The sequence below is a fragment of the Vipera berus genome (assembly GCF_964194415.1).
Source record: "Vipera berus genome assembly, chromosome: 12".
NCBI lineage: Eukaryota > Metazoa > Chordata > Lepidosauria > Squamata > Viperidae > Vipera > Vipera berus.
The window spans coordinates 19835638-19851568 of NC_138215.1; the positions used below are offsets into that span (position 1 = coordinate 19835638).

The window sequence follows — 15931 nt, forward strand, 5'->3', positions numbered from 1 at the left end:
CGCCTTATATCAAAAGATGCCTTAATAAGTCATCTGAAACTCAGCCATATCTTCCATCTACAAAGATAACTCAAGCTTCCAACTATGCTTTGAATCACTAAAAATAACTTCCAAGAACATGTCTGATCCTCTCCAGATGTGGACAAGTGGAGAAAGCTAGACTTACAGAAAAAGATTGTGTTTATCTATAAAAAGAAGTCCAAAGAAATGTACAGAAAATATTGATGTTCCTGCTGGTTTTCTCTCTCTTTTGGTAATATCACGCCACAGGAATCAGATGGAAGAAGCTTCCAACTTCAAGGTTGATATTCTTCTTACCTTGCATTGCCCCGACACGCAGATGGAGGTTCCATTTTGATCGCATGGTGTCCCGTCAATGACTTTCTCTGCCTGCCTCACGTAGAAGCGATAGCCGACCGCTCGGCAGTTGAGCTCACATTTCTGACTGCCCTTCACTGGAAGGAAGGCAGAAAGGGTAAAAGTAGGACAACACGCAAACACAAATATTTCCCCAAATCTTCTTAACATTGCTTAACTGTGCCAACCTTACCGTGAACAGAGTGAAGCGGTTGCATCAGATAGCAAATTATTTTTTTAGGAGGAAGGGTTTGGGACCAGGAGTTATGCAAGGACTCAGTTGGGATATCAGATCAAATGAAGTTCAATCAGATCCCCCCAAATGGAACCAACTCCCTGCATTGGAACCATGCAAGTCAAATTGTGTTTAAATTGCAAACGTTTTTCAAGGGATGCCTGCTCGTAATGCTGCGTGGGAACAAACCAGGTTTCTCTCCTGCCCCACAACCTATTTGGGCAACTCTGGAGACAAGGAATTGTCTTCCTTTGCTTCTGGGCATCCTACGTCCAATGACTATGATCCTTCAGACTGTTGGACTGTTATGTCTACACTGTCTTTCCACTGGTCACATTGGATGGAATTTATGGAAACTGAGCTTCAAGGAGCTCTGGAAGACTCCAAGTTGTCCTATTTATCCTTGAGCCTTCGGGATTAAGCGAATCCTATGAAATGCTATCTTGAATGTTTCTTGAAACAAGCCACGAACATGTTGGCAAGTTGCCTGGCTGCTCCTCTCCCATGGTTATCTCCCTCCTCCAATTGGCTAACGTGTGCCAAGGCCTCTTCCTGCCCAACATCCAGCAGCAGTCGCGACATCTTTCTCTCTTCCCTTTAAGTTTTAGAAACAGCTGGATGGTGGTAATGCCAGTTCTCTTTGCCAGCGATCTTATAATGGAAGAAGGAAAGGAGATGGGATGATGGGAGCACTATTGGGCTGGACTAGAAGACCTCCAAGGTCCCTTCCGGCTCTGTTATATTCTAAAGACAGAGAAATGGAAGGGGGCTCTCTCTGAGCTGAGACAGTGGACTGTGTTTGGAAAACCAGGTTTGTGGCATCTTTACCAAGTACAGTAAGGGGTGCAAAATAGAAAGCAAACCATCTGAACCACATCCAAAGCAAGTGAAAATCTTTCTGATGTCAAGGTTTCCAACTTCATCCAGATATTTCTTTGTTTTACTAGATTAATTTTTTCCCTCCAAATTAAAACTGAGCATGAGGTCTCTTTATTTTGGGCTGCGTTGGCATTAAATGTTGGCTTAGATTTAATAGAGCCTTGGTGGAGCAGTGGGCTAATGCCTCCTTAAGTAACACCAGCTGCCTGCAATTAGTGCAGGTTCGAGTCCCACCAGGCTCAAGGTTGACTCAGCCTTCCATCCTTCCGAGGTAGGTAAAATGAGGACCCAGATTGTTGGGGGCAATTAAGCTGACTTTGTAATAATGCCGCTTGGGGGGGTGTGAAAGCCCTAATAAGCAGGCATATACATAGAATGAAGGCTACTGCTAAGCTTGTAAGCTGCCCAGAGTCTTCGGAGAAGGGCAGGATATAAATGGAATTAAAATAAAATAAAATAAAATAAAAAATTAGAACATTGCAGAAATTTATTTATTTTTAAAAGGTGGGGAGGGTGAGAAAGAGGAAGAAACAGGAATCTGATCCTTTTCAAGAACTTCTCTAGAAGTGACTGAGCTTCTACTTGACTAGGTTTCTTCATGGGCTGATGTAGTGGTCAGGATTTGGATGGTGAAAGGCCTGCATCCAAGAGATTAAACTGTTTTGCAATACCATGCTACAAGTTTTAAATCTATCACTAACAATATAAACAGCCAACAGTTGTTTAAAAGAGGTGGGCATCTGATTTTGCTTGATTCTACTTTTTTTCTTTCCCAAATTCAGTTCTTTACAGACACCCCGCCCCCGTCCTTGCATTCATAGCTTAAGATTTCTGCCCACATGTGTGTTTCTCCTTCCCTAATATGCAAGTTTTACGTTTTATAATCAATTTCTTTGCATGATATAAAGTTTAATGTAGCAGATTTCTTGGAAAGCCCACGCTACACTAACCCCAAAACCTATCATCATCCTTTTTATTCAGGGCGGTTTTGATTTCTCCCAAATGTAGTTTGGAGATATCTTGAGATGGATTTTAGCACGTGCAATGAAGAAGATGCTTGTTCTCACCACACTAAATTCACTTTTGGCAGTTGATCCTACTTCTCTTGGACGGAAACCCAGGCAGGATTAACTTTACAATCTCTGAAGCAACCAAGTCAGACAAGAAAGGAGCATTTATCTGTTTCTAAACTCCATCGTGATGCTCCCAATTTAATGAGGCGGTTCTAATTTTTAAAGCACATTCTTCCATATCTGGTTACAGTCCCTTCAAGGACAGTTTTGGATGCAACTTCTTCTTCAACATGACAACCAGTTGCCCACAGGACCTTGTCCTTATAAGGACTAGGGGTGACATGATAGCAGTCTTCCAGTATTTGAGGGAGAAGAAGGGGTCAACCTATTCTCCAAAGCACCTGAGGGGACCAGAAGTAACAGATGGAAGATTATCCAAGGAGAGAACCAACCTAGAATTAAGGAGAAATTTCCTGACAGTGAGAACAATTAATAAGTGGAATAAATTCAAAGAGATTCAAAGTGCTGGTGATGACCTATAAAGCCCTAAATGGCGAGGGTTCGGGATATTTGAGGGAACACCTGCTGCCAGAATCAAGTTCCCTTCGTCCAGTGCGCTCGCAGAGGGAGGGTCTTCTCAGGGTGCCGCCGGTAAAAGATTGCCGGTGGATAACACCCAGGGGGAGGGCCTTTTCTGTGGGTGCGCCTGCCCTCTGGAACCAGCTGCCCGTGGAGCTCAGGACTGCCCCTGACCTACGCTCATTCCGCCGGGACCTGAAGACTTGGCTCTTTGAGCTCTCTGGCCCAGGCTGAGAATTTTAACTGGGGTTTTATTTTCAGGGATAATTTAATCTTTTAATTCTCTTTTAACTTTGTATTTTATATTGATATGATTTTAAAATGCCCTGTAAACCGCCCTGAGTCCTTCGGGAAAGGGCGGTATATAAATCTAATAAATCTAAAATCTAATAAATCTAAATAAATTGCCTCCAGAAGTTGTGGGTTCTCCAACACTGGAGGTTCTTAAGAAGAGATTGGAGAATCATTTGTCTGGGATAGCATAAAGTCTCCTGCTCAAAAGAGGGCTGGACTAGAAGACCTCCGAGGTCCTTGCCAACCCTGTTATTCCGTATTCTGCAGATCTAGTCCTTGATATAGAAATGTGTGGAAAAATATATAGAAATCGCAGGTTAAGCTACCCTTTAAGAGCCTCATCTTCTTCTTTGGGAAATTTCTGAGCCAAGAAGTTTTCATATTTCTTGTCTCCAATCTGTTGAATACCGAATCATGTTTCATAAATCACTGATCCTTTCTAATCTCTTTGGGTTAATTTATCTGCCATGCTTACTCTTGTTTCTCCCCGGGTCACATAAATCTTCATCGAGTTTGGGAAAGTCTTCCTGAATTTGTTCAGGCCTTGACATCTGTCAACCCTTAACCCATCGCTCATTCCAAATACATACCATGGAAAAAGCACCCAAAATGATTATTAAGAGTTTGTGGGAATGAGCCAAAAAACATACCATTTGTTTACCGCTTTTAAGAGCATTCCATGAATAAAATAGACATTAAATAGATTTTTCAACCCAAAATGTAACTAAAATTGCTTATTTCAGTCGGACGACTTGTCCTTCCTTTGCCCTGCTTTTAGTCTCGTGGCATTTAGATGTTTTGTCCTTATTAGGCCATCTTTGCTCAAAGAATCTCAGTAAAGTTCCTTCTCCTTAATTTTACTTCTGACAAATTTTCATCTTCTTAGTGCTGTATTTAAATTATTTTCAATCCTTGCATTAAAGTCACCAAGGATTTGCACTGAGAAATCGCAATCTCGGGCAATCTAGAATAAAACCTTCTGGATTTAATTGGAGTTCCTTTGGAGGAGACATATAAGGATCCCATTGTGTTAATGGGATTCAGTGGCAATGCTACCAACAGAGCACAGTGTGGCCTGGTTAGAAGGAAGTGAGATCAGCTTATCTTTGTGATGCCTACATATTACAGGCTTTTTTTTTTTAACCCTCTCATTTTCAAAGTAGCTTAACTAGGCAATATTATCTCTTCAATTATTGTGTAGAGCCCGAAAAACCAGGTAAGATGTACTGAATAGTTACAAAATCAAATGATTATCAAGTTGATGCTGATTCTTAGCGACCACATAGATCTTCTCCGTGATGATCTAGTCCTAATCTGGTCCTTCAAGTCTTCCAATGGTGGCCCCATCACCACTAAGTTCATCCACCTTCCCGCTGGCCATCTTCTTCTCTTTCCTTCCATGAGAACTGGATCTTTACATTGATCGATCGATCGATCGATCGCTTATGTCTCATTCAGTTGATGCTATTAGTAACCACATTGCTTTAACTATTGGTTGTACACCATCCACAGTCACATTCGGTGAGAAAGGTGGTCATCTAAATTTATCAAACGAATAAATAATGTTCTCCAGGAGAATCTGTCCCCAACTTGTTCCTCCCGGTCTTCCAACTGTAAATCCACCCCCTTGCTGTGGGTTGTCCTCTTCTCTTTCCTTCCCTTTTTTCCAGCAGCAAGGGGGTGGAGTGATAGTTGCAAGACCTGAAGGAACAAGCTGGGGATAGATTCTCCTGGAGAACGTTATTGATTTATCTGATAAATGTAGATGACCACCTGTCTCACTGAATGTGACTCCTTTTGAGACATATCTGAGGTAGCAAATTTGGGGTTAAAGAACCGGAAATTCTCAACATCACTTAATTAGACACTATTTGATTTTGCCTAAGGGAATATTGAGGTTATAAAGAAGACCAGATGAAGCCAAAGGGACAACAGAAATTAAGTGGGGAGCGTTAAAGGGGGAAGAAAAAGTATTGTTCTCTAAAAAGGGGAAACCTACCACAAAAGTCCTCTTCCTTTCACTAAATGTCCACTGGGGGTCTCCACAAGTCCACGCAGTTGTGAAGTTCTCCATGAGTTGGGCATGTATACATTTACATGTCATTTTCATCTATTTATATTTATATAAACTTTCCCCACAGTTTATGGGAAGGAAGTGCATCCACCCAGCCACTCACCCAACTTCACTCTGTCTGTCTTTGTATTTATTCCTCGTGATAAGCGTTCCATACAAATGTAGTTTTATTAAGTGGTTGTGATTAGGGGGCCAGGACAAGCAGATGCACCATCTCATGGCAACATACCAATATAAACAAATCTTCAAAGGATAATGGAACCAAGACTTCACTCACAAACGAACCATTTCCCAAACCAAAAACTGGGAACTCTTGCTTCTCTCCTGGTGAACTCTCAACATCAACTATCTATATCACAGCTGAAGACCATGGAAGATCAATAGCAAAAGGATCAGGAATGTCTCACTCTAGTTTTTTCTTGAAAACTCAAGGCTTGAGTGGTATAGTTCTATCTCGTTGGAAGTTCCACACTATCTTCCAACAGGCCCACCACGGTTAAAAGAACAACCTTTCTTGTCCTCTCCATTAACTTGTCTTTGAGAAGTAGGATGGCCCTGAACATGAAGGTGTCATCTAGGGCCACCAGAGTCAGTTGACAGAGATAGACCTGCCTCTTCTATGAATTTGTCTACCTTTCAAAGATGCTGGTGAATATGACATAGCTCGAAGTTCCACATTCATCTATGAATTACATAGCAGTGTAATAATTCTCCGTGTAGGTTGGAAGGAGAAAGCCAAGACGGATCGACAAGTTAGTGAGATAGTAGCTTCTTCCATTACAGATCTCCCTTTCAATACGTTTTGTCCAAAGGACCTACATTCTTCTGCAGATCAGTGTATGCAGTTTGGAAGTCTCTCTGCAGGATTTCCACTCTCACCCAACAAAAATCTGCTGAGATCCAATCTTAAAACCAAAAGCTGTAATCCACCCCTTTGTCTGATGAAGGAAGAGCTCAACCTGGCAGAGGACACCGCAATAGAGAAATGAGAAGTGCAGATAAGCTCTTAGAAAATGCAGGGTGCCAAGATGGCCTGAGTTTACCTCCCTTCGCAACTTTTCATCTTCTCTGAAAGTTCTGCAGATTAGAGGGGAAAATGTGCTTTGCCCCAGGTGCAATCTTTGGGAATGCACCTCTGCTATGACATCATGAATGAAGGGAGAAAAAGTAAAGAGAAGAGAGGGAAAAGGGTATTGTCAGGTTCACACCCCGTAGAGGAGAACATTCCAGCCTTTCACTTGGGAAGATGATTTATCGCCCATTTCTAGCTCTTGCAAGCCTCTCTTCAGGGAAAAAAACACAAAAAAACCCCCAGAAGTTAGGGAAGGCAGCAACAGGCAGGCAGGCAGCCTCCTGAATTAGCATGACAAAGAAGGTTTCCTACAAATCTATCAGGAGACCACAAAGCTTTGACTTCGGTCTTGCTGAGTTAGCTGAAGAAACACCCTTTCCAGAAGACACCCAACTTTTGCCATTAATTGACATCGCTCAAGCTAAAAAGCACAGGAGATCAAAGATTTTGTCTTGCACTGCTCAGCTCCAAATGCTTTGGAAGGACAGAGTACAATTAGCCTGTGCAGGCTGCAACGTGCCTGTGAAACAATGGAGAGCGAGCAAGCCCCATTGACAGGTGGGGCTCTTATTACTGCTGGGGACTCATAGGAGAACAAGCTAAAATTACAACCTCTCTTTCAAAAAAGGGGTTCGTTTGCAAAACTGCAAATGCAGGAAGCATCTATCTGGTGGTCAGTCTTGGCTTTCAAGGATACTTCATCAATCTTGCTAGTCCAGTTCTGGGCCATCCAAGGGGTCTATGCCTTCAAGCTCCAACAGAAAAGGCCATTTCTTCTCCTCACTTCCCAGGAATGTTTTAGTGCCGGAAGTTGAACTTTGGAATTTGCTTCCTGCAGAGCAAAGACTTGAGAAGGGAGCCACATCTGGGCTCTTCCTCCTCCAACAGAGGAAGGCAAAACCCCAAGCAAGGAGCAGCTCGAAGAGACGAGTTTTGTTTCGTAAAGTAAAGGAGGAGACTTAATTCAATGTATATCCACTAATAAAGAATTCCACTCGTCATTATCAAGATGAGCAGGAACTGGCTGGAGTGTGCGCTTCAGTTCCCAGAATTCCCTAGCCAGCCTGTGAACGATGTCATCGTTTCGGTTACGTTGTGCAGCACTTTTAAAAGGTTTAACTTGAAAAGTAAGACAACGGTACTCCAAAGAAGCTTAACACAGTTGTACATCTGAAGGACAGCTTGAATACTTTGCAATCTGCTTTTGTCAAACAAGTTTAAAGGGGGGGGGCAGCCAAACACATCTTCGCCACACTTGAGAAAGCAAGATGTAAGCACTCGAGCTTGCTGAAAGAGCATAAATAAAAGTTAAATATTGCTTGGATATAATTGCCAGCATCCTGCTCCAATCTTCTAATGAATTGCTGCAAGTCCACGCTTCCCCCCAAAAAGAGATTTCCCCAGTCTCTTTCTCTCCTCCCTTCCAAGTTGGCTCGCAAGATCTGATTTTTCTTTTTTCTTTAATCAGGTTGGCCGCTGGTAAGATCCTTAAGAAATACATCTAGCTCTAATGAGATAACCAAAAGCAGGATTATATTAGCAGGCACGGGGCATGGCTGGACCCAAAACAAAGTTAATTCATCAAATGTGATGCTTCTCTCTCTTGCCCAGAGGATACCTTCAGATCTTGGGCAATTGCAAAGCCATGAAAATATATGATCCAGCAGGGTTGCCACAAGGAGAAAAAAAAAAGGCAGCAAGAATTTAAAATGCCTTCCAAATTAAAACGCCTTGCAAAGCTGAAACTGTTGAAAGCCGCTAAGGGCAATAAGCTCAGTGCCTTTGTTCAGATTGTTTCTCTGCGTGCAGGGAAAAGTAAAAAAGAAAAGTTAACTCACACGGTCTGGCTTTGTGTGTGTGTGTGTATATATATATATATGTATGTATGTATGTATGTATGTATGTATGTATGTATGTATGTTTATATATAAACAACAACTGAACTATGATTCAACCATATCTTTGCCTGGTGTCTTGACTGAACTAACTACAGTTACATTAACCATGGGGGATTGTGCAACATGAGCACAGTCCTAGTGACAACCTGCACCTGCCTTCCAAGAAACCATGGTTAATTAAAAAAAAAGAGGGAGAACCAATTAATACTAAAACAGAGGTATTGTCTTCTTAAGTAGTACTCGTTCATTAAAACCACGGGTGGGGGATCCAAATCAAAGAGCGGCAGATTTTAGAGCAGGTTGATCATTTTGCTTTGGCTGGAGGTGAAAGAAACATTTTCAGGACTATTGAATGAGAAGCCATGCACAAATATAGCTGGTTTGGATGGAGGTGCCTTAGATGATAAAGCCATGGGTGGTGGGTGACCTTCTAGGTTGAAGGTAGATCTGAATCTGGGTCCTCCCACTCCTAGTTCCACACTTTAACTAAGTCACTGGACCATCGATTCCTTCTCTTTTTGTGCTGAGATGGACTGTGTCTTCTTCTCTCTCCATTCGGCTATGGTCATACCGTGATGACTGCAGCGTTCCAACACAGGAATAGAAGCGTTGCTCTTATTACCCAGAGTTTATCAACCATGAGCACTTCACAGCAGATTAACTTAATTCTGATGTTTGGTAAATCTACGCTAGCGAGAAAATGCAACGGAGTTTTCACCAAGTAGATCTGGAAGAAAACAATTGTTCTACAGCAGCACAACTTTCCAGATCAGCCATGAATGTATCTCAGCCTTCTCTGACAGCCTGAAAGGGCAGATCGTATCAAGCCTCAAAGCCGTCCAAGTCTTGGGACCCAATGATGGTTAATGCGCTCTTGTCTGGAATTAATTTCAGACTTTTTTTTTAACCAGCATCTCCATCCCACAGCCAGACCCTGGGAGAGCCACTAACGCAACCCAAGCCAAAGCAGATAAAAAGAAAAAATAGAGATGCAGAGATACTGTGTGAGAAAGAAAATAGTTATTTCCAGAACGAGTTGGAATGTGAACACAGCATAGTTGTGTATAGTTTTATTTGCTGCACATCCACACATTGCATCAGAGTTAAGTTATAGTTTCTTTCTTTTCCTTCTGGGGATGCAGGAAGACTCTTGGAGAGAAGGGTCAAGACAACTTGAAGAAACTTGAGATGTTCGGTCTGAAGAAAACAAGACCGCGGGAGACTTCATGATAGTCTTGTTCAATAACAGAAAGAAAAGTTATAGGGAAGATGTTCAAGATCTAATTTCCACAGTTACAGAAACTAGGCCTACGTTGCTGTTACTGACGTATAAATTAAGCACGAGAAGAAACTTCCTGGCAGGAAGACCTGTCTAGCAATGGAAGCCGTCTTTGTGGTTCTGGGGAGGGGTGGTTTAAGAAGAGGCTGACCAGCCTTCTCTCTAGAACCATTTCATTGGTTTTCCTACCCCTTGCAAATGATTGAATGGGATGATCTTGAGTCCCTTCCAACTCCACAACTCCATAATTCTAAACTAAACCATGAACCATGGTTTGACAAACCACAACTGGATTCACACAGCCCACTCATCCATAATGTAATGAGTTTTTGACTTAACAAACTGATAGAGCCCAGATCTTCCAGGAAGGGGGAACCAAAGCATTCCCATGACAATGGTCCCAGCTCCAGGGGACAATTATCCCAGTGGAAAAGAGAGGTCTCTTTCTTTGCCATTTGGCAAAATTCCAGGCGGAGGGGGGGGAAGGGTGGGAAAAATCTTTGCCAAACTACTATCACCAAAAAGAATAATGTACTCACAAGTTGAAAGCTATAAATTATGTCTTCCCCCCCCAAAGAGCAGCTTTCGCAAGAACCGATGTTATCCATTATCCACTCTCCATTGTAGCACTCACCCTAATGTAGCCCACAGCCTTCAACGACCCTCACATCTCCTAAATCAGCCATTCCTGTGTTGCAGAGAAGTCAGCTAATGAAAGCCCACAGAACTATTTGTTGAGCTCGATGGCTAAGAATGTCTAAGGAGGTGAAGAGGAACAGACCTAAAAGCAAATTGTGACTCTGGAAAGAAGATTTAAAAATTAAAGGCGATAGATGGAATGCATAGCTGTGGTTTGAAATTTTCAAAGCCAAAAAAAGTGTGTGTGAGTGTGTGTGTGTGCGTGTTAAAAATTTAAAAAATCTGCACCACTACAAACAAACATCTTGAGCAAAGCAAGCATTTAAAAAAACAACTGCTGGCTGGCTGAGGAATTCTGGAAATTGAGATCTTCTCTATGTGACATCAGATTTCAGTGGTAATCAGAAGCAAGATTCTGGGGTCCTTGGTGTCTCCTCTGCTCTCTGAGCTTGGTTGTTTTCTTGCAGATGTTTCATTACCCAAAGTACAGGAGGTAACATCAATAGTTCTATTCTGCGCTACAAATATTCTCTTTTATTAGTCCACAAGTCTTACAGTTGCCAAGTTTGGAGACCCCTGTTTTAAACCCTTAATTTGGCATTCCTTGGAGTAGGGATGTCCAACCTTGGCAACTTTAGAACTTGTGAACAAGGCTTGAGCAGTAAGAGAAAGCATGATGGTCTCCCCTGTGCCAATGGGTCTCAAGGTCTCTGCTTCTCCTGGATTCATTGTCTTCTACCACCCTTTGAGTGAATGGATCCCAACTGATTTGACTTGTTCTATGGACCAAACTGATCACCAGCTAAGGATAACCTGAATTTCCCCCAACTTCTTTTGAAATGCTATTTCAAAATGGCCCGTGAACTACCCTGCTTTGGTGGACAAAAGCTGGTGAGCACAATATTTTCCATCAAGCTCCCTCTAAAGAAATGTCAACCCACTTCAATGTGTGAGGAGAAAAGAATCAAAGCAGGCGGAGGGGGAATCCTAAATTCAGAACAAACACCCACCCACCCCATGATATGGGCATTCAGAACCCACAGACCAAGAAAAGGAACCTATTTTGTGTCGGTTTTTCCCACTTTATGATGCAAACCAGTCCCCCTTTTTTAATGAACCCAAACTCTGGAGACATTTCAAAGCTTCTTTAAAGATTTATGGAGGAAGCCACAGTTAGCCATCTTACACATGCCTCCCTTTTTATTCCCTCGACTTTGAGATGGGGATGCCGGGGTTTTGTTTGGTTTGTTACCATGACGACCTATTTATCTTATTTTTTTAACCCTTCCACCATTCAGTTGTAAGGTTTCTTGAAGAAACCCCACACTACTCTACCTACACTCTATTGGAAGAGTCTGCGCTCTCTCTCTCTCTCTCTCTCTCTCTCTCTCTCTCCATCCATCATTATAAAACCATATCAATACAAAAATTAAAGAATAGACTGAAAACAGAATTAAACCAGATTAAAAGCTATAAGTAAAATATCTGAGGGACTGCAGCCCACCTTGATTGACCAAGGATTCATTCTTGTCTATATCAAATATATATATATATATATATATAGATATATGATTTTGTGAGAGATGCTTGGTAATAAATGCCCCAGCTTGTAATAAATCATCAGTTGTTCATTTCCTTCCCTTTTGTCTTCCTTTTCCATAGATCTCAGCCAATTTCTGACCTCTGAGATACTTGAACCTCCCAATCAGAGAAAAAAGTTGTTCTTGATGACTATTTAAGATAGCAATTTAAAGCTTAGATCTGCCAGTCTTGAAAAAACACTCACCTCCTTTGCTTAGCTAAACAGAAGTTACTCAGAATCGCTCAAAGCCAAGAAAATCTGAATAAATCAAATCTGAAGCCCAGGGTCAACGTCTGCATTTTGAGAGGCTTCTGCATTTTGAGTTAATCGTCTTTCTACAAAACGGGTTTTTAAAAAAATGCTTTTTTTTTTTTTAATAAGGACCGTTGATGGGGAAGAGAAAGAGGCAGGGGAACTAGAACAGCCCAAGGACTGTGAAATATCCCTTTTAAAGCAAACGCTCAGCTTAAATGGGGTACTTTTTCATGCCGAACAGATTTCACAAAAATGTGCTTTTTCCTGGACTAAATTGCTTCCATGCCTTTTCATTATTAGTACAGGGGTAAATTGGCTGGACTCCTCTAGATTCCGATCCAGATAAAGCTGCTTCCCCACTTATCTACACTTAAACCGTGTTCAAACTATACGCAAGGCTAATTTGTGGCCATCCTAGGGTATCACCCACACTCAGACCGCAGGTTTAATCATGGTTCAAGGGGGATCCTAATTTCTACCAGGCTTCATCACTGAGCAACTTCTGTAAACTAGGATGACTGCTTGGATCAGGATGGGAAAGGTTAATCAGTGGCTAATCTCTCTTTTTGGCTTTTGGAGACATAAATATCCCTCCAAATACAGGTTGTTTTTTTATCCTTTTCTCGTGTGATGTTGCATGCTAAAGCGATTTGTTTTCGAGGAACTGTTTTGCTCTTTAAACCAAAGCAATGGCAGAAAATAAGAAAGGGGGGAAAAAGGCATCCATCGTCAGCCCTGCAGCCACTGAAAGCCGCTGGGACGGAGTCCAAAGAGGTGATTCACCATTTTGGGTCAATTCCGAAGGTGGCTCATATTAACAGATGGGAAGAAATATTTCTGTTTTACCGAAGCAACAGGCATGCAGTCTAAGGTTGGCGTGTGTGAAATGTCTCAGTCACAGGTCCTGCTTCTGTAAAGCATGACACCTATATTTGCAAAAAAAGAAAAGTTTTTCCTTTCGAGGTTCACCCAAATCCAAGAGGCCTCATTCATCAGAGCATTAGCCATCCAGAGTGGAACCACAAAAGTCTAGTCTCCAATTTCTCTGAGACTTGACCCGACCAAGTGGCATCTCACAACAATGCACAACTAGGGCTTTTCTGTTTAATATGCCAGGCTTCGTTTGGAGCCCAGGCAGATGCAAATTGCAGCTCTCTGCAGAACTTTATGGAGACGACGTGCTTTTAAAAATGAATCTGGGACGTTCTGAGGGTTTTCACCCTGAAAATGTGTTTGCCATATTCAGCCATGGGACAGTGCTAAAAAACCACCCTGGGGAATTAACCCTAAAACTTAACTAAAAGACGCAGCAGCCTGAGCCCAAATTTTAGCTATCTGCTGGATCCATTTCCAACAAGTCATGATCGTGAAAAGGGAATCATCTAAAAGATGATTACGTATGACGACTGATGCAGATTTTAAATGTGCATTGGCGAGTTTTAATAACTGATGGCTTTTTGGTATGTAGGTCACTTCCTTGCATAGAAGCTAAAAAAAACATTTTCTAGCGGGAAGACTTCTCCATGACATTTATCAGAACTGGTCCTATTTATGCTGTTTTCTTACTCCAGAGTCATGGACTACCTTCTTCCTATCTCCCAAACCATCATAAAAAATCCCACTGGGGGGTCCTTGGTTTTATCTGAGCTTGGTTGATTTATTGCAGACATTTCATTACCAAACTAGGTAACATTATCCATGCTAGAAGCACACTCCTTTGTAGTACTGATGATGTTACCTAGTTGAGTCATGAAACATCTGCAAGAAAACAACCAAACTCAGAGAGCACCAAGGACCCCACAGTCCTCCTCCTCCTCCTCCTCCTCCTCCTCCTCCTCCCCTTCCTCCACTCCCTTCTAATACTGATGATGTTACCTAGTTGGGTCATGAAACATCTGCAACAAAACAACCCAACTTAGAGAACACAAAGGACCCCATCATCCTCTTCCTCCTCCTCCTCCTCCCCTTCCTCCCCTCCCTTCTAGCACTGATGATGTTACCTAACTGGGTAATGAAAAGTCTGCAAAAAAACAACCAAACTCGGAGAACACCAAGGACCACGCAGTTCAACCCTGAGCTACAAATATTCTCTTCTTTCCATATAAAGATCCCAGCTTAATTGAACTCAGCCAAGAATGAAGTCTCGAACTGTGGTGATGCACACACCAAACACTCCTTTTCATGCCTGCCACAACTTGCTTTAGTCAATGGTTAAATCACAGCGTTTGCACTTTTGCAAAGTTACACCTTTGTTTCCTGGTCTAATTGCAAAGCCAGCAGACTGGAAACAGTTTGAGGGTGAGCCCTGCCAGGGATTCTTGCCATCTATGAAGATAAATCTCAGCCCTCTGTCTGTGGAGCTATGAAAGTAATAAAGGCAGGATTTTTTAAAAAACAAAACAAATACATATAAAAAAACCCTGCTACACACTCCCGCAGGTTTGCACGGGTTCATCTGGCCCCCCGGTTCATCCTAAGGAAGCAAAATTGTCATCCATTTTTTAAAGCTATCTCCTTCAACAGGTTCTTGAAACACAGTGGAGGAAGGAGACAGAAGAATGTAGAGTTTAAGCAAACACAAAGAGACTGTGAAAAGCGCAAATATTGACATGAAAATTCAGCCGATGAATAAGTGGAAGAATTATCCTTGTCGGCAAAAAAAAAGAAAAAAAAGGGAGAAGTTCTTTTCTTCAGCTAGAAGCCAAGATCAACTCCTTCCCTGTCGGATGAGTTGTTGCCTTCCAGGCATCAATAAATGGTCCAAATATTTTGCATTCTTTCTCTGCCCCAACACACTCACAAACACACACCCACACCAAACAGGAGATTTCCAATTCATTACCTCATTAGCAGCCAAAGAGGACACGGGTTTCCAAACATTTTGTTTTAAGGATCGGCTCAAAAATAATTTTGAGGGCAAAGGTAGCCCTCTGGGGTCTTGGCAGAGTTGCTGAAGGAAACCTCCCCAGGAATTCCGTTTGGCCAGGGGCAAGTGGCAGATCTGAGTGGGGAAAAGATGCTGTTTTCAGGGCATGTTTGTGATAGGGATAGGCACAAGAGGACAAGGAAGCTGGTCAGAAGGAAAACCAACCTGAAAATAAAGAGGAAATTCCCAACAGTGGGAAGAATTAATCAATGGAACGTCTTGCCTCCTGGAGTGGTGGGTTCTCCACTGCTGGAGGTCTTCAAGAAAAGATTGGACAACCATTGGCCCAGGTTGGCATGAGGACTCCTGCCTTGGGCAGCAGGTTGGACTAGAGGACCTCCAAGGTCCCTTCTAGCCCTATGGTTCTATGATTCTATGACAAAAAGTGAGAACCAAAACCGACAGGGATCCAAGAAGATAATCCCAGAGCCAGATGCAAAGAATGGCAAAATAAATTGAATTGTTATTAAAAAGAAAATGGTGCACCCTCTCACTTTCAAGAAAGATCTACAACTACCAAAGGTTCCTGCAAGGGCCACCTCTAGTTTGCCTTCAAGATTAACCCTGCAGAGGAATCTCATTTTGAAGGAAATAGCCCCCGTAACCATAACACCACTAAAATATAAGCTAAACAACCAAGATGCAGGAGAATAAATACAGAAAGGAGTTTATTCAAAGAGTAGTTGTGTTTATCTCTTGTGCTAGCCCACCCACTATTTGTTTTACTGAGAACCTACATCCTGATTTTAAAAAAGAGAAGATTTCCCCCCCCCCTCTATTTATCTATCTATCTTTGTGTGTAGGGAATACAAACTAAATCTGCAATTTCAGAGATAGAATTTTATTCAT

General features: G+C 42.1%; 1 protein-coding gene across 1 annotated transcript in view; it reads right to left on the bottom strand.

Moving 5' to 3' along the window:
* The window catches only part of THSD4 (thrombospondin type 1 domain containing 4), a gene marked incomplete at its 5' end in the record, with an annotated part of 116786 nt that overhangs the window by 73382 nt on the left and 27473 nt on the right, over positions 1-15931 (bottom strand). The window contains one exon of the mRNA XM_081337271.1: positions 319-455. Coding sequence (XP_081193397.1) covers positions 319-455 — 137 coding nt within the window. The remainder of the gene's footprint in view (positions 1-318; positions 456-15931) is intronic.